Genomic DNA, 19,801 nt, shown 5'->3' on the forward strand with positions numbered 1-19,801 from the left:
AGAGAGTGTCATTGTCGAAAAAAGACTTGATAGTGGTTACCCAGCTGATCTCAACTCTGAAACTCTACAATCTGAAGGTCTACTACAATTAGTGTTACCAATGACATATCTATAGAACACCCACACCATCCAACGTAGATTAGGTCAGGTCGGATTAGGTTAGGACAGGTTACGTCAGGTCAGGTTAGGTCCGGTTAGATAGGTCAAGTTGGGTTGGGTTAGGTCAGGTTAAATCAGGTCAGGTCAGTTTAGATCAGGTTAGGTCACGTTAGGTTAAGGTAGGTTACGTCAGATTAGGTTAGGTTAGGTCAGATTAGGTTAGGCCAGGTTTGGTTATGGTAGGTCAGGTCAGGTTGGGTAATGTTAGCTCAAGTCTGGTAAGGTCAGGTTAGGTCATGTCAGATTTGGTTTGATCAGATTAGGTTAGGTTAGGTGGGGTTAAGTCAGGTCAAGTTAGGTTAGGTCTGGTCAGGTTAGGTTAGGTTAGGTCAGGTTAGAGCAGGACAGGTCAGGTCAGATTAGATTAGATTGAGTCAGGTCAGGTTCGGTTAAGTTAGACGGTGGAAGATGGGTGTGCACCAATATGGTGCAGACAAAACGAAATTGTTCAAATGCAAGAGAATTTCGACATGGACCATTATTTTCCAAATTCAAATCAACAATTCTCCAAATATTGGGATTTGTCAATTTTTAGGTGTCGAATGCAAATTTGACATCAATAATAGAGCAATTGAAAATTTTGAAATCTGCTGCTGTGGATTTGAAGGGTGGTGGTTTTTGATGTGTTTTTTACAAAACAATGTATTTTTGTCGGTTTTGAATATGGAACGGAAAGAGTGTTCATAGTTGCAGTCGAAAGGCGAGATACAGATAGCCTTTTACCGGCATTAGAGAACTGGATTGAGAAAGGATCAATAATCCATTCGGATTGCTGGAAAGCATATGATTACTTTTCTCGTGAAGGCTACAACCACTTGAAAGTGAACCATTCAATAACTTCCAAGGACCCTGAAATGGGTTTACACACCAATGCCATTGAATCATCTTGGAGGCACGCAAAGGCGATCACAATTTCGAATGGACGTAAAAAAGTGTACCTTGCTGGAGATCTTGCTCGCTATATGTTTTATAAAAGATGTGCCCAACTCAACTTCAACAGAACAGAGGAATTTTTCTGATTGACAGGAAAACTTTACAACGCCAAAAATTTCTCTGAAGTGTCGAATGACGTTCGTGTGTCTGATGAAGAGGAATATTCAGTCTTAGAAACCGACTTATAATTTTTCTATATTACAAAAATAACCCTTTTCAGGGCCGCCAATTTTTTCTCAAGAATTCGTATGACAATGAGAATGATGATGAAAATTGGTTGTCGAACTTACCTTAACGATTACGCAAGCGAATCGAGCAACTGTCTTCACTACTTTTTCAATATTAAATTGTGATCGAGTTATTTATTTTGGCAGTCTATAAAAGTTTTTACATAAAGTTGAGAAAAATAGCAAACTAATAATAGGAATGCGCACGCTCGGTCGACGTTTCGCAATTTCTAGGGGCGCAGATATTTCTAGAAACTATTCGCAAAAAAAAATAATATCTACTCAGAATGAAAAAATTTTGGAAAAATTGACAACGCCGCATGGTAATCTTTTCAAGTTCTCATATTTCCATGTTTGACATTTGACCCTTCTGTAGATGTAAGATTGATGAATTTTAAATTATTGAAATAAACGATCATTTTAATTATTCTTTGTATATTTGTCAGCAAATCACTTTTTGAATGGCTCTAAATTACTATTTTATGTATACCGGTATGTTGCAGGTCTAAAAGCAGTGAAATAGTGCAAATAAATTGCTTGTGTTTGTGTATTTCCACCAACCACCGTTGAGCATTTAAAAAAAACTATCTTTCATGAATCTCCGCAGAAAAATTTCACGACTTTTATCGTTTTTGGTAACCGTCTGTCGAAATTTCATAAAAATCCTATAGGTTACCATATTCGCTACTGTTTCCAATAGAAGGAAAAACTCACAAAATTTTCGAAATTATAGTTGTACTTTTGTCTTGATTTTGTTGGCAGCAAATTATTTGATGCAATATCTGGTGAGGTAATATCTGGTGAGGTAGCACAAATTTCTTGATCGTTATCACTCAATTTGAATTTTACTCAATGACAGCTCATAATTAAAACAAATGGTTCTTGATACACGGATTAAACGACTAGATTCATTACCAACCCACAAACTGTTGAACAATAAGTTCACTGAAAATATGATTTTCACTTCGATTTTACAGAGAATTTGGAGAGAAAATTCACTGATTTTGGCTTTTGAACAATTGAATGAATTCAGAGATCATATTTTTCAGAGTAAATGTTACATATCTCATCATTTTTGTTTTTTTTTACGGAAGTGGACGCCATTAATTAATTTAGAATACACGTGTATTCTAAATGAGCCAATAGGTTTGTTCTAGCAAGAAATTTCGGATGGTTTGAAGCTGGTGTTATGGACTGGCCAACTGCGCATGTATGCCGTGAGACTGGTTGAAAATAGTTTGGGATTCATGTCCTGCTAGAACGCTTATTTCTGTTGATAAATGGCAATTGTCATTTAAACTGACTTATTAGTTGGAAATTTGAAATTTATATTTTGTGCAGCGAAAAGTGAAGGTGAAAACCGATAAAAATGAACATATTGAATAGTCATCGGCTTGGTCAAAATGGAAAAATTCAAAATAGAAGAAATGTTAAAATTGGAAAAAGAAAAGTTATAAATAAGAAAGAAGAGAAATGAATTATTAGAAACAAGAAATAATTTGCTCAGACAAATGAGCAAAAATAAGAATTCAGATGTTGATAAATATTCTGAATTCAATGTTAGTATGAGGAATTTAGTTTGATATCTTATGTCATACATAGGGTTCCTGTTATGTGATTTTATATAGAAAGAAGTTATTAGTTTATGTGTTAGGACGAGTACTTTACGACCTGATTAACAGCCCGTTAAAATAATCAGTGCTGGGGCTGTGCTGTCTCTCTAGCAAATGACAGGATGTGGTGTCATTCTCAGCACCGATTACTTTAATTGACTCTTAATCCGGTCGTAAAGTACCCACCCTTGAGCAAATTATATTTTTATACTGTTTTAAAAATCATTCTTATTATTACCTGAATGGATGTTTATTTAACTTATGCCAAACAATGAAATGAACATCAACAAACAGAAATATTACAATTTTATTGCTATCTTAAAACTTGTCAAGCTACAAAATTTCTGTGGTCTGCAGCATCTCTATTGATGTGATTATCTTCATCCTCTTCCTCATGGTGATGAAACAGCATTTCGACAAGTTCCTCATCATTGGATAATTCAGAATTATTTCCCCAATTTGATTCAGAGCTTGATGACTCTGATGACATTTCGGCTAATCCTACCTGTAATAATGGAGTTGAATAGTTGATGCATAGTTGAAAATCACCAAATGCTTGCTTGATTTTGATTCAAAAACATAAAATCATTTTACTCACCTGAATTTCCAAACGCAAATATGAAAAAATTGACAGTTTTGAGGATTGCCGTTCTATAAAAAACAAGATTTTTAAACCAATTATCAGGCCACTAAATATTTCTATTTTGGTTTCTCATTTCTTTAGTACATAACATAACCAACAAATCCATATTCCAAAATCATAACAAACGTGATATCGGATCACTCGATCACTCCGAATATTTGCGCATGTCACAAACTGAAAATCCTTACGAATTCCTCTGGACTACTTCGACAGTTCTCATACGGTTTGCAAACTGGATTTCGTCTTCGCTAGAACATGCGACTATTAGTTCGAATCCTGGATTTGCTTTGCTAGAACGCCTATATTCGTATGCGCATGCTTCGTACGATTCCGTATCGTTTGAAATCGCTGCTAGAACAAACCTATTATCACCTGATGTCAAACGCATAATGAATAGTTTGAAAAGGAGGAAGTAGAAAAATATTTTCAATTCACGCAGTTACTTATCACGGTGAACTAAAATGTTCACCTTTTTTACAAATGTATTAAGTTCTCTATTACAATTTTCATGTTTCAGATTATGAAAGGTAAAAATACCCAAAGAAGGTCGATAATGAATTGATAGCATTGTATTGGAGCAGGCAGCAAAAGTTCAGTATCTGGCCAAAAAATCAGTACTTATCATATTAATTAGTCGCTAATTGTTTTCCAAAATTTTCACCAAATCTACAACGCAGTAACGTAGTTCAACATTTCGTTCTGTGTATTGAAGTGAAATTGTTTTATTCTAATAATTCAGTCGTATACTAGTTCCGGTTCTAATGGTGTTTAAGAATAGCATATTTGAATAGTATGTGGTGAAAGATTTCAATTAAAGAAACAATTAATTCATCCTATGTTTGAAGGTGGTTGGCGTTTCGTGGTGAATTTCATTAGTTCGGACCTCCATTGTCTAATATGATATAAATTAATTTGAAATCCCTGAGAAAATTTGTAAAAAATTAAAAATATTAGATGAAAAATAATTATATTAGGTCAAAAAAACTGAAACTACATTGAAATAAAATACAAGCATGAACCGAAAAATTTAAATATTAACACGAATTGAAAATTAAAAATTGAAAAGTTCCAAGGCAAGTTACTTCACGACGTTCCGATTGTTAGCTTCAAGAATCGTCTTCGGGTGATATTTCATTGTAATTTCAGTTTTTTTTGCTTGATATAATTGTTATTTTTCAGCTAATCTTTTCAATTTTTTATAGATTCTTTCAGGGATTTCAAATCAATTTATATCATATTAGTCAATGAAAGTCCGAGCTAATTAAATATCTCATCCTAATTGTTTATATTTTCAAGTTTTTTCATAGCAGTTTAATAATGGCAGTGCTCTTCTTCTTACATTTACATTTTTAAATTGAGTATTCGAAATAAAATAGTGGCTTATAATCTGTTTGCATTAACTTTTCTGAAGCTGCTATTAACATACCATACCATACCATACCATACCATATGTCCTACTAGTCGATGAAAAAAAACTCATTTCACAAATTATGAGACTTTTTCAGTCTCATCTTCTATGCCTCAGTATTACATAATTTCATATTTCACATTGAATGAATTTGAATTTTGTGTAGCGCGTCATATTTTTTTGTCGGGAGGTAGATGTTTCATTTGAAGATATTTGACTGAATATAGTGGGTATTTTTTGAGACGAAAACAGTATTTTGTCATTCATAAACATATAATTTTTGCAAATAACAGATAATATAGATTTCTCATCATTTCTTTGTGAGTGTAAACGATAAGATATAAAATTTTAAAGATATCACGTCGAATACGAGTCGGTTCCGCACTAATACTAGTCAATTTTACATGACACGCTGAAACATTGTCTAAATACAGTGAAGCACATAAGATTTCTCCTTCTCAATACTTCGGAATGTATTTAAGAGGCAGCATCTACTATTCATTTCCAAAGTTATTGCTGGATAAAAGTGATCAGTGTCTTCACCAAATTTGAAAATTTCAAATTCAAAGTTGAAATCAAAGCTAACGACAGTGAAATAGTATTTTGAGGATAAAATGGCAGACGAAAATGAAACGAGGAGTTTTTTCACACTTCTTCGAGAACTGAAAATGAAGCATGATGATACAAGCCTTTTCAAATTATTAACCTCTATTCAAAGCCGAATAATGTGCAACACATACGAAATTTCGAAGTTTGTAGAGATGGATTACTTGGAATACGTACTGAAGGCATTAGAAACGATTGAGAAGAATATAATCTACGTTTCGTTGAGAATCATAGAAAATTGTGTCATGGATTATGATAATACTCGTAGGCTAAGAAGTACCAGAAGTTCAGTAAGTACCCGTTTTATTTACCTTTTTTTGAACTATGTAACAAATTCCAAGATAAAAATCGGCTGAATCTGCTAACAAATAGATGAAGTGAATAAAAAATATTACATATTTAGGAAACTGTTTCACACATCATCTGTCAAGGGCGGAACTGATTTTAGAATTAGATTTTAGAAAAATGTGTACTTTATTCAAATAACAGCTAATGAGTGAAAATCTCAGAATTAAACTATCTTCATGAACTTCCATCAAGTATTAGAATTATGGTATAAAATTTCCGAGTTGCTGTAGTTATTTTAGCCGACACAAGTTGAGGTAATAACTAGTTAATTTATTGAATAATTCATCATGCAAGGATAATACTTTCAGATTTGTTCGATTGATGACCTATTCATTTTGTAGCAATTCGGTTACGGTTCTGTAATTTGGAATGGAAAATACCAAAAAATACAGAACAAATTTCTAAGGTACCTATATTATAAGAAATATCGTTGTAAACCCGATTACAACAGCATTAGAACATCACAATTGAGAACTTAATTTGATATACCCTCCTTAGACTCTAGGCGAAAAATCTTTGCACTAATTTTTATATATAAAATTATCAATAACAATATGAATTCCGCAGAATTATTGTCACTATTACCAATTAATCCAAGTATCCTGAATAATGCCCTATCATAAAAACACATTTCATTCTGGTTTACCCACATAACAATATATATTCCAGGAATATTTCATGAATATACATTTAAGGCTATTGTATTATGCTATTAATATGTGGAAGTGCTCCTGGCGAACCTTTGATACATGCTAAGAATATTCCTGGGGAAATATTCTCAGAATATATAAGGTATATTCTATTGAGAATATTCCAGGAATAGAACTCGAGGAATATTCATACAATATTCGGGATATTCTAAGTTAATTGGAGGATTATAAAAAAAGGTATCACCATAGAATATTCTTCAAATATATTTTATGAATACTGTAGGAATATTTGGTATATTCCAAGAATGTGATGAGTAAATGCTATTAGGCAAATATATATATATATATATATATATATATATATATATATATATATATATATATATATATATAAATCGAGAAAGGTTAATGCAGTCGAACTGCATGAACTGCATGAACTCCAATTTTCATGGAATTATTTTCCAGCAGCTTGACTGCATTAACCTTTCTCGATTTCATATCATTTCTAGAAACATGTGGATTCGTTTTCCGATGACATTTCAGGTTAGCTTCCCAAATTTCTGCCACCGCAGTTGTCGGTTGATTGGTCAAACCACCAACACTGACATAATGACTTGGCAAGTTGACTTGGGTGTCACACCAATAGGTGGTTCCACTTATGTTTCGCTTGCGTTTACGCAGCTATTTTTATCAAGTACTTTCTTGGTTTTTCTCATTTTGTCTTCAATCGAGGACCGCCTGCCCGGTACTGACGATGCCCAATAGGGTGAAACAGCTGTATACCGGTGGCTCTTGAATTGAAATCAATATGAAAATGATCAAAAAGTACTAATCTATTTTTATATATATATATATATATATATATATATATATATATATATATATATATATATATATATATATATATATATATATATATTCCTGAATTTTCTCAACACTCTTCACGATAAGATGAAATTCACGGTCCTTGATCTCACTATCTCAAGAAATAATAATAAATTTCACTTCAACATATTTATATAGAACAAATTATTGGTATTCAGATCAATTAAACATAGAGCATTTATGATTACGTTATCAGAGACAGCTTTTCAAGAAGAAATGAAGATTACAAAGCAAAAAGCGCTAAATAACCATATTCCAGACTTATTTGAGGATCTGATATCCGATGAAAACAGAAACTGATCAGAAATAAACTATATCGAAGTCATGAATAAGCTGAGAAATATGCTAATATAAGCTAATATATGCTAACATAAAAAACTATTTTTCAAAATTGAACATCGCACACGTCATTCACTAGTTGAAATAATCAAAGGAACATGTTATTCAATGCAAATCCAAAAGGGATGAGTGGACAAATCGGACATAAAGGGATGTTTCAAATTCGATCCCCACCATTGGGATCTCGAAAACTATGAGAGATATGAAGATGGTGGAATTGGGAGAAAGTTGCACATTTACCTGACTAACAATATGTCGTTGAGAAAGTTCTGAAATTTCGAGTATATCCGGGATTATCCGAAAAAATAAACAGAAATTTCGGAAAGGGGTTTTTATGTTTTCTGACTTTATTTCTCGAAGGATTCGAAAATGAATTGCACTTCCACATTGCCACTTTTTTTCTGCTATATAATGGTGTTTTAATGTATGCTATCTGACGTTTCGTCTTCCGGCCACCATCATCAACTTTATTTTTTTTTATGGGCGCTACATTAAATTCTTTCTGTTTTGAATAGATCCAGATTTATCATTCTTTTCCGAAAAATTGGAGATATTGAAAAAAGTAATTCTTATCATAATAGGCTTTGACTTTGATGTTTCTAAATTTGACTTTCAATTTGTTACACTCAATGGCATTTTGTTATTGTACAAGAATATAAGTCATTACATTTTTAGCGAAAAATAACTTTCACGAATGAAGAAAAAAGAGATATAATACATATTTATTACAAATACGATAGAAACAGTATTATGACATCGGAAATGTATTTAAACTTGTATCCTGAAAGACGACAACCACATCGAACTATGTTCAAGTTATTGGATCAAAATCTCACCGAGTTTGGTTCGTTTGAAAAGCCAATGAAAAAATACGGAGACAGAATCAACAATCAAAATTTAATAAATGAAGGGGGTATGAGGTAAATTAGACATTGTGTCCTTTTCAATGAAAATAGAACTTTGAACAAATAACAATAATTAAATAAAATGTAAAGACAAAAGTAAATCACAGCAAATGCTCCAAATGCTGGCCTTGTCCATGATAAAACAACTGTGCTCTTTTTCGAATATTATTCACTATACGATTAATTTCCCTCCTCCTCAATCTCCCGAACTCCCTAACAATGCTATGTTGAAGGTCCTCAATATTTTGATATTCCCTCTGACCATAAACTTTACTTCTCAGTGTACCCCATGAGAATGTATCCATAACACTAAAGTCTGGAGATCTTGCTGGTCGCCTCACCGGCCCATTATTCCTTATCCATTTATCACCAAACATTTCAGTCAGGTAATTAGATACTCGTCTGGTAGTGTGCGGCTGAGCACCATCATGTTGAAACCAGATGTTGTTATAGTTAGCCCAAGGTAGATCATCCAAATATTCTTCGAAAATCGACAATAAAAACTGGTGATAGGTTTCTCCTTCCAGAATTCCGTCAAATAAATGAGGACCCAAAATTCTATCTTTGTAAATTCCTGCCCACACGTTATTACTAAATCGCACTTGAGGTCGAATTTCTCGGAACTGCCTGGGGCTGTTTATGCTCCAAATGTGTTCGTTATTTCGGTTGAATATCCTACAATTCGTAAAAGTGCTTTCATATGTGCAAATTACATTTTCCAGGAAAATGGGAAAATCAGGTCTTATTAGCCAATTACAAAATTTAAATCGCCTTTCGGGATTACCTGAATGCAACTTTTGAAACATGTGTATTTTGTAACATTTCAAACCGCTTTTTTTAGATGTCTCCATGCACTTGTATGACAAATATTCATTTCGGAGGAAATTTTACGTGTAGATTTTCCCGGGTTCATGGCTTTCTGCGAATTATTAATTTTTATTGAAAAGGACACAATGTCTAACTTTCCTCATACATACCTCATTTATCAAATTTCTTTAGTTTCCTGGTCCATTCTGTATCCATATTTTTTCCTTGGCTTTTCAAATGAACCAAACTCGGTGATATTCTGATTCAATAACTTCAACATAGTTCAATGTGGTTGTCGTCTTTCGAAATACAAGTTCAAATACATTTCAGATGTTCTAACACTGTTTCTATCATATCTGTAATGAATTTGTTGCATATTTCTTTTTTCTTCATTCGTGAAAGTCATTTTTCGCCAAAAATTTAGTGTAACAAATTGAAAGTCAAATTTAGAAATATCAAAGTCAAAGCCTATTATGATAAGAATTATTTTTTCAATATCTTCCAATTTTTCAAAAAAGAATGATAACTTATGATACATCATTGAAAAGGTAAAATCCGGTTCTATTCAAAACAGAAAGAATCCAATGTAGCGCCCATAAGAAAAAATGAAGTTGATGATTGTGGCCGGAAGATGAAACGTCGGATAGCAAATCTGAAAACATCATTATGTAGCACGGAAAAAGTGGCAATGTAGAAGGGCAATTTATTTTCGAATTGATAGTCAGGTGTTAGTCAGGTGAATGCGTGAATGCCCCAATTTGACCGTCTTCGTATCTCTCATAGTTTTCGAGATCCCAATGGTGAGGATCGAATTTGAAATATCATGTATATAGACTAGAATACGTGCAATAAGACAAGGAAGAAGAATTTACTGAAAACATTGGAAATGAATAAATTGTATAAAAACTCCAATTTCAAAACCCTCATAGACCAGCATCTCTCCCCTTATGAATTTTTGACAATTATAATAATGATTATTATTATAATATTTTATTTTACAATTCACAATTGAAAATTGTATTGGATTCTTCAATACAAGTTGAAGTTGAACACACAAATAATTTGAAACTAAACAATTACATCAACAGAACAAAGAAAGGAATGAGCAGATAACATGTTAAGTTTGTAAATATTCCTTTACAGAATTGAAACATTTTGTCACTAGGAAGTCCTTCAATTTATTCTTGAAATAATAGAGTATTTCACACTTCTTCATTCTGTCGGGTAATGAATTGTAAATCCAGGGAGCCATTGCTCTAGTAGGATTATAATGAATTTTTGTACAACTGAAAGGAATATAAAAATGGTTTATTGGAGTGTTTTGTTTGCTATATTTTAAACTAAACCGTAACAGATAGAAACACGAATAAATGGAAAAAAAGGTAACTGTCATCGGGAACAATATAATGGTCAAAGAAAATTTACGGGGACTCTTGCCCTTCTCTAGTTATACGAGAAAATCCAAAAACGCCGTTTTTCGTTATTCTCGAATGGAATTGTTATTTCGGAGAATATGAAATAATGGAAAAGGAGAATGTTATTGTATTCGAGGTGTACTATGACGATGTAATGATAAATATTCAATAAAACGTTTCCTGTCAACATGGCCACCATCAACTTGTTTTTTTAAATACGCAGCTGTCTTTTTTATTACAGATATTGATAAAGCGATAAATTCACAACCCAAGGGTATATCACATTCAATATTTTTATAGCGTTTCATTTGAAATAACCACAATCATTAGTGACAACAATCAAACAGAAAAATAATTAATTTTGTCATGAACTTTTGGGGAAAATGAAACCAATACGGAAAATCAAAGCTATATGGCAATCTACATTGAAACTTTATCATTCATGTATTCCTGGACAAAAAATCTAAAGGAGTAAGATCTGGGGATCGAGCTGGCCAATTGGTACATTGTTTCCGATCCATCTTCTTGGGAATATTGCATCTAAATGTTCCCTTACTATTGCTGCATTATGGAGGGAAGCGCCGTTCTGTTGAAAATATTCATGGCGGATAATCAGTGGTAATTCATCTAAGTAGCCATCGAATTCATTGAATAGAAAATGAAGATACATTTCACTATTCAAATGAGTATTGTAAAATAAAAGACCACGGATGTTTGTTTCCACAATTCCTCACACTTTCAGTAACCACACATTTTCTTGTTTTCTCTCTGTCAAATGCACCGTAGTCCCTCAAATTTCTTTCTAATCGTCTGAACATTTGGATGTTCAGAATAAGACGATTCGGGTATAGCTCAACATACATATTCCTTGCCAAAAGAGAATTTCGATTTGATTTTGCATAACTAAATAGCATATCAGTTCTTTTATCATTTGAATAAATCTTTGATATGTTCATAAACGTGTGACAGTTCTCAACAGATGTCAACAACTTCTGCCATAGAAACCAAGCAAAGCATTCCCGTTTGAGTTGGTGAATGAATTGAGATGCTATTTGATCATACCAAATTGTACAACAATCGAATTTTGAACAATAACTGATATTTTCGTTACTTCCAGAATTGAGAATTATAAAAATTTTACGAATTATAATGGATTGGAAAAAAAAATAAGCCTTGAAAGAAGGATTACGGTAATACAAAAATTTCTAAAACGAAAAAGAACAAATTTCATTGTGTTAGGGTACCTACCTGTCGAATTTATTGGGTTGACTGAATGATGTTTCGAAGAAATCGATACAATTTACAAAAGAAGTAACGACAGGACTGTAATTTAAAATTGTTGGTGATGATGATGGCAGTTATTTCAAATGAAGCGCTATGAAAATATCGAATGTGATATACCCTTGGATTGTAAATGTATTGCTTTATCAATGGATGTAATAAAAAAAGTCCGTATTTAAAATGAAGTCGATGGTGGCCATGTTGACACGAAACGTTTTATCGAGCATTTATTATTACATCATCATAGTACACTTTGAATACAATAACATTTTCTCTTTCCATTTTTTGATATTCTCCGAAATAACAATTCCATTCGAAAAAAAAACAAAAACAGCATTTTTGTTTTTTCCCGTATAACTAGGGAAGGGAGGGAGTCCCCGTAAATTTTCTTCAACCATTGTATTGTTCCCAATGACAGTTACCTTTTTTCCCATTCAACCGTCTTCGTATGATAAAATGATAAAATGATATAAAATGATAAAATTCAAAAATTAACAGTGATGGATTTTTAGGTTCTTGAAGTGATCTTTACAGGATGAACGTTTTGAAACTCCAACTAAAGTACCAATAATGCGCTTCTGTGCAATAAAAACATCTGATGATGAGGTGGATTGGCCCCAGAAGCGCACCCCGTATCTTAGTCTGGAATCAATTTGAGCATAATATAATTTCAGGAGTTGTTCTTCGTTAAGGACGGGTTTAAGTTTTCTGAATTGATATCTGTAGGAGTTTAATTTAGATTGTAGGTTAGGATCCATTGGTACTAGTACTAATCCACAAGTATAATCTTCTAAATAATTTTATTGTTTTGGGATTATGGATAATTCAGGTACCATTTTGTTATTTCAGGTACCAAAAGCACGTATAACTACTATTTCATTGTATATTCAAGAAGGTGTTTGTGAAAAATAATTGAGTTACTTGAAAATGATTCAATAAACTAACACCGGTCGTAACAAATAAAAAATCATTGTAGAAATCAGACAAAAGCTATTTTTTCATCCTTCATTCAATACTTTTAGAGGCACAGTTTTTTGGAACGACATCTGATATGATACCTTATTGCAGACATTTATAGGACATTAAAGTTACTAGTTATGATAATGACAGGCATGTATTGGGAGAAATGGAACAGGAACAGGAAAAACACTAAAATGGAAGAATGAAATTCTGTTGGTCACTTATAATCTTGTTGTCAGAAAATAACAAGCGAGACTGTCTATAGAAGAAGAAGCTCCTGTCTGCAGACTTTTAAGAATTAGTGAAATTCCAAGATTTGGTAGCGTGGTATATATAAGTCGTAAAATTTCTAGAAAAAATATGTTGCTTTATTTCCATACGATGATTGCTGTAGGTTTTGTTTGTATATCATTTTATTTGAGTATGGTGTTTCATTGAGAACAAAAAAAATGATTATCATTCTTAGACACAATCAAATATATTCACGAATCACTTAAGGATGATAAGTCAATATGCTACTTTTGATGTTTTGATAATTACTGTGAAGAAGTCGACTTTGAACCTCATGTCCCTATCAAATTTTTCTTCATAAATATAATGGTGTTTTCCTGTATTGATATTGTGTTTCATGGATGAATGATTTGAGAAGAGAGATACATTTAACTTATATCCAACGGTTTCTTTTGTAGCAATGCTTTCATTTGTCACACATTTTTCCAAATTTTTTTTATTATTCCCTTCACCTCTTCAATATTCCTGAAGGAAATAACTCGTATTGAAGAGCCGTTTTATGTTTCAAACAAAACAAATAATTTTTCAGTCCTGCTTGACAAAACAGTGAAACATGTTTCGGGCAGGTTTGGAAATTGTTATATTAGAAAATTTTCATAGTAATATTCATCAAGTATCTGCCATTCCATTATGATGGAATGTTATTATGATATTAAGTTTTTTCTATACATTACTTAACTCGTGAGCTACTTGAATTCGTTCAGATTTTACTTTATCAAAATATTCGATTGGGTTAATTTCTGGATTATATTTTTGAATGAATTCCATATAATAGTACATGAGTTCATTGATCATACTCAATGGTTCATTTGATTTTTTACGTTTTAGGTGGATTTCAACATTATGATATCATTAAACAGATTGATGAGACAATATCCCGAAGAAACTTCAATCAATGAGAGAATATTCTATATTCTTGGAAATATGTGTAAAAGAAATAGGGAGTATGCTTACATAATCACCACTAGATATCCAGAATTTGTGAAACGGTCTTTAGTGTTTTTGGAAAAGGCTCCAAGTGAAAATTGTTCTGAAACTGCTCCTGACCCGACTTTACTGCTTATTAGGTAAGAAGCAGAGAATGATACTACATTTTGAGCTATGAACTTGATTTTTCATTTCCTTTAAAGAGGCTTTGATTGTTTTGGAAATATATTTTTGAGTTTTCTGGCCTGATTGATTCAGAATAATCAAATTCTATCATTTATTGGCAATGCAATTTCCCATTGAGTTGTTCAAACAAAAAATACATGCAGGTGTACCTGTCCAATGAAAAAAATGTTTAGCATTTCAGGCTAACCAGTAGTATCAGAAACTAATGTTATGATCAGGGAATATATCGAAATAAAAAACCGGTTTACGATTGAGAGATATATTTGACTACCCCGAATCAAATAGACGTTCACTGTAACTCAATTCATTCGAGTAGAGAGTTAGATTTTCAAAAAACTATCATCAAATGGGAATAGAATTCTGTTTTTGGTAACAATTTAATCCTCATCATTTTGTATGACTACCAAAATTCACTGGTTCACACTTGTCTGAAATTTGACACAGAGAATAAGATGTAAAATATTATTGTCAGATGAAAACTGATTCAGCAATATCGAGTTAGTTGGTGATTGGTCATAATTGAAATGTATGTCAGCAAATGTATTTTCAGCGACATCGCTCACATGAACTTAGTTTTGAATTTTTCCAGATATTCTCATATATTTACCCATCTTTGATCAATGAAAAATTCATTTCAGAAACTATGAATATAGGGGAAGGTGGTACAAAATGATCCCTCGAGGTAAAATGATCCCTGACTCCTTTACCGACTTAATAGCGCCATCTAGGATATTTTTTGTGAATTTCTGGTTCCTACGGCCTAGCTGTACAATCTGTGTCAGTGTCATGGCGTTGTTCGTTGTAGAAAAGTTTTTATCACAAATAATTCAAAATTCCTGTGTTCAATCTAAGGTAAGCTGTTATTTGACATTATGTAGCTTTAGTCTATGTACATATAACGTGACAGGTATGTTTGTCTCGGGTTTTGCTGTCAATTAGCTATCGGTTTAACCGCCTTTCATTACAGTATTTAAAAATCATAGGTTATGTTTTGATATTTTTCTTTAATGGGGCATTTGGGACAAAATGATCCCTACATTGGGTGGACAAAATGATCCCAGGATCATTTTACGCCGTGCCAATTGTGTTCAGTGAATTTTCAATAAATGGGTGTATACATGTTTTAAATAGGGGAACCAATCATAACGGATATCTTTCTGGGCCGATTTCGGTTTTGTAAATGTTTGTTGTAGTTCAAGGAAGGTTTGAATGGTGAGAATAAAAAGTAGGTATGTAGGTAGTAAGTAGTGTAGTGTAGATTTATATGTTGCAGTGGAGGTTAGGGTAGTGTAGTGTAAAGTAGTATAATGGTAGTGTGTAGGGTAGGTTAGTGTAGGGAGGGGTAGTGAAAGGTAGAGTAATGTAGGGTAGGATAGGGTAGAGCGTACGGTAGTGTAAAATAGATCAGTGTAGGGCAGTGTAGTAATTTATATTCTGAAGTGGTACGAATTTCCCTAGGGGGCAGCTAGTATATGAATGTAAACCATGCATTTAATAATCTGATAAGTATTTAAGACCCCTTATTTTCTTGCTAAAAAAAGCCGGACTAATTCAAAATTATTTGCTTTTAGAAATCATGCCACGAAATTATATTCGAAAAACGGTACGCCAAAACTGGAATGAAAACGCCATGTTTAACGCCATAAATGCCGTAAAAGAGGGCATGCCATATAAAACCGCCTCCAAACAATTCTCAGTTCCACTTATGGCACTTAAAAGGAGAGTTAAAGGAAAAAATGTTCACGCTGTGGGTGCTTCTAAAGTTTTAGGGAGCTTAAAAAGAGTATTTACAGATGAACAAGAGTTGGAACTTGTACAACATATTCAAGATAATGAAGAGACTATGTACGGATTTACAGTTGATGATGTCCTTAAGTTTGCTTTTGAGTTAGCTGAAAGAAATAACATAAAACACCCGTTTTCTACTACATCTCGAAAAGCTGGTAAAGATTGGCTAAGGGGGTTTCGACAAAGACATCCGAATATCACTCTACGTGCACCGGAATCAACTTCAGCGGCACGAGCGCGAGCTTTTAATAAGCCGATTGTTGATAAATTTTATGACAATTTACGGAAAGTTCATGAGAAGCATCCCTTTCCACCTCATCGCATTTTTAATGTCGATGAGACCAGTTTGAACACTGTCCCGACCAAAAATACCAAAATTTTTGCTAAAAAAGGGCGCAAGCAAGTAGCTCGCATAACGTCTGCTGAAAGAGGCGAATCAACTACAGCAGTAATTTGTGGATCAGCAGGAGGAAACTTCATTCCACCAATGTTAATTTTTCGTCGCTTGAGAATGAAAATAGAATTGATGGATGGGACTCCGCCAGGTTCAGTTTATGCGTGCAATCCAACCGGTTGAATGAATATTGAGGTGTTTTCACAATGGTTTGAACATTTTTTATCGCATACTAAACCATCTTCAGAAGACCCCATACTTCTGATACTAGACGGCCATCTTTCACACACCAGAAATTTAGACGTCGTATTAAAAGCGAGAGAAAACAACGTCACAATTTTGTGCTTGCCTCCACACTGCACGCACAAACTTCAGCCACTCGATGTTGCCGTAATGTATCCACTGAGCGTGTACCATAATCAGGCTTTAGAAAAATGGATGAATAATAATGCGGGTCGTGTAGTTACAGTATTTCAAATAGGTAAAATTTTTGGAGAAGCATATTTAAAAGCTGCAGTACCCTTAAACATTATAAAAGGATTTGAAAAATGTGGAATATGGCCACTGAATCCAGACGTTTTCAGTGATGTAGATTTCGTTGCTGCCAACACTACTGATCAAGAATTGAGAAGCGAAATCGTGGAGCCACATCCGACAACAACTGCAATACCTAATAGAACCCAAGCTACCGATGAAAGCATTCATAGTAACTTACCAGGTCCAACCTTCCGGACTCCCGTTCTTCATGCGAATCCATCGACAAGTGTACCAGGTGAAGAAATAACAATCCAAGGCTCTGTGTCGCCTTCTATTCTTTTGTCCTGTGTAGCGTACGATCAAACAGAGAACAGCGAATCTCTTGAACCACCACCTTTCATTAGTGTTCCACCTGATACCGATGAACGTATGGATCGCAACCTGACAGCAGCCGTTATGGATCTCGGCTTACGTACCATTTCATTACCGTGCACACCGGTTAAAATACCTTCCATCTATGACAATATTTCACCTCCAACATCTATGGAAGCAACACGATCGCTTATACCACCAAGACATACAGCTTTTGAAAATGTTCTAACACCATCTGTTGCAGAAGCCGCCCAATCGTCTTGTAACATTTTCTGTAGAGACAATAGCTGCTCTTTGACATCTCCAATTGCGTCCACGTCTTTTAGCGTCCCTCCAAGCCAGATTCGACCTTTACCAAAAATGACAGGAGTACGTCAAAAAACCAACAAAGCTCGGGTCTCCACAGCTATTCTTACAAGCACGCCTTATAAAAGTTTCTTAGAAGAAGAAATGAATAAAAAAAATGAGAAGATATGCAAGAAAAACAAACGCAACGACAACAAGAAAACAACTAAATTAAATTCTAAAATAACAAATGCAAAAGTTTCTTTGAAAGGAAAGGAAAATGTGACAAAAAATATTAAGGGGCCAAAACCTAAAAAAAGGAGGAGTGCAATGAATGAATCATCTTCAGAAGATGAAGATGATGCAGAATGTTTGTTCTGTAATGAGCTGTTTTCAAATAATAATAGAGGTGAAGGATGGATCCAATGCTGTGTTTGCTCAAGATGGTGCCACGATGCTTGCGCTGGAGTTGATCCCGATGATGCTGACGAATTCACTTGTGATTTTTGTGCTGATAATCTCTTTGCTAGAGCTCGGAAACAATTAAGACTGTAAAACCTGAGACTATAGTCCTATTATTATAATGATCAAGACGGTAAATTATACTGGTAACTAAGAGAACTTTGTTAAAAAAATACTTTATATTTTGAAATAATTCAAGACTGTACCAATTAAGACTGTACACTAGTTAATAAGAGAGCATAAAGCATTGTTGATTGAGATTATATTAAAGACGATGTTAATAGTTATAAGAGCGTTGATTGCTTAAAATTCTATTTTGGAAACACTATTAAGGCCGTAACGGCAGTTGATATTATTTGCTAAAAAACATTATTTTTTGTTAGTTTTTTTTATTTGAATAGGTATAATTTTTAAGGTTGTTATGCCAATGATACTTGTTCTATCGAGTTGTTCTTCAGAATGGTTATGTTATAGTAAAAATAATAATATAAATACGATACAACTGGAGTTAATGTTATAGAGGTAGATTTACGAAAATTAAACAATATTATTTGTTTTTGATACTAAAACTGATTTTACAATAAAACTGTTCGAAACTTATATTTATTTTACTTTTATTTAACTTATGTTTCATTTCTTGCTTGAACTTTAAATGATGGGGGTTGAATGATCCCCGGATCATTTTACCCGCACACTGGGGATCATTTTGGACACAGGGGTGTACAAAATGATCCTTGTGTAGACCTTTACGAAAATATTAATAAGAATTATTCCTTATAGCTTAAGCGACTCGACGCATACTCAATTTGTAGTTCGATTAAATAGCTACTCATTTGATGTTTTAAGTTTATCTTAAAGTTGTAAACACTGGTTATAGAGCTGTTTTCTCTTAAGGGGATCATTTTGTACCACCATCCCCTATTGGAGTAGTTTCAGCCAAATCAACTGAACGGTTTTTCTTGATATTCTTTCCAACAAATCAGATACGCTGAAAATTACTTTTTTCAACCGTCAAACTGATGTTTAACGGTCTGGTCTAATGACCAGATTGCTATCATACCTGAAAATAATTATCAGCTGTTATGATCTCTTGTTAGCGAGCAAACGGTAAATGACATAGTTTCGAAAGGAAGGAATTTCACAATTTTGGAATTGAAGAAATTTGAAACATTAGGAGAACAGTTCGTCTTGAAATCTCCAATTTATATCATCATCTTACTGTTGATTTGATCCTGTTGGAGCAATCTGGTTTATCTATCAAACAAGACATTTTTCCAATGCACTCGATAATATCAAACTTGAAGACTATCTAGAAGCGCTAGGAACACAAGTCGACCCTAAAAATATTTTATTCTCATCAAGGATTTCAAACAATAGAATACGGAGCTGCGCAACCTGGGCTTCCACTTGGTCTCTCCATTATCTTTCCTAAGAATTGGA

General features: G+C 33.5%; 1 protein-coding gene and 1 long non-coding RNA gene across 2 annotated transcripts in view; one reads left to right on the plus strand and one right to left on the minus strand.

The window, feature by feature from the left end:
- Positions 1-3,221: 3,221 nt before the first annotated feature.
- On the minus strand, positions 3,222-3,946 carry LOC141483903 (uncharacterized). Its single transcript, XR_012466359.1, has 2 exons — positions 3,531-3,946; positions 3,222-3,437 (listed from the first exon to the last, which is right to left on the minus strand). It is a non-coding gene; the product is annotated as an uncharacterized lncRNA (long non-coding RNA).
- The window catches only part of LOC111502322 (uncharacterized), a 38,178-nt gene continuing 22,322 nt past the window's right edge, over positions 3,946-19,801 (plus strand). The window contains exons 1-2 of the mRNA XM_074178932.1: positions 3,946-5,879; positions 14,299-14,537. Of these exons, the coding sequence (XP_074035033.1) occupies positions 5,598-5,879; positions 14,299-14,537 (521 nt within the window). The 5' untranslated portion in view covers positions 3,946-5,597. The remainder of the gene's footprint in view (positions 5,880-14,298; positions 14,538-19,801) is intronic.

The sequence above is a fragment of the Leptinotarsa decemlineata genome, unplaced genomic scaffold, assembly GCF_025532065.1.
Source record: "Leptinotarsa decemlineata unplaced genomic scaffold, Ldec_3_MD MMD2_P_RNA_scaffold_14, whole genome shotgun sequence".
NCBI classification, from domain to species: Eukaryota; Metazoa; Arthropoda; class Insecta; order Coleoptera; family Chrysomelidae; genus Leptinotarsa; species Leptinotarsa decemlineata.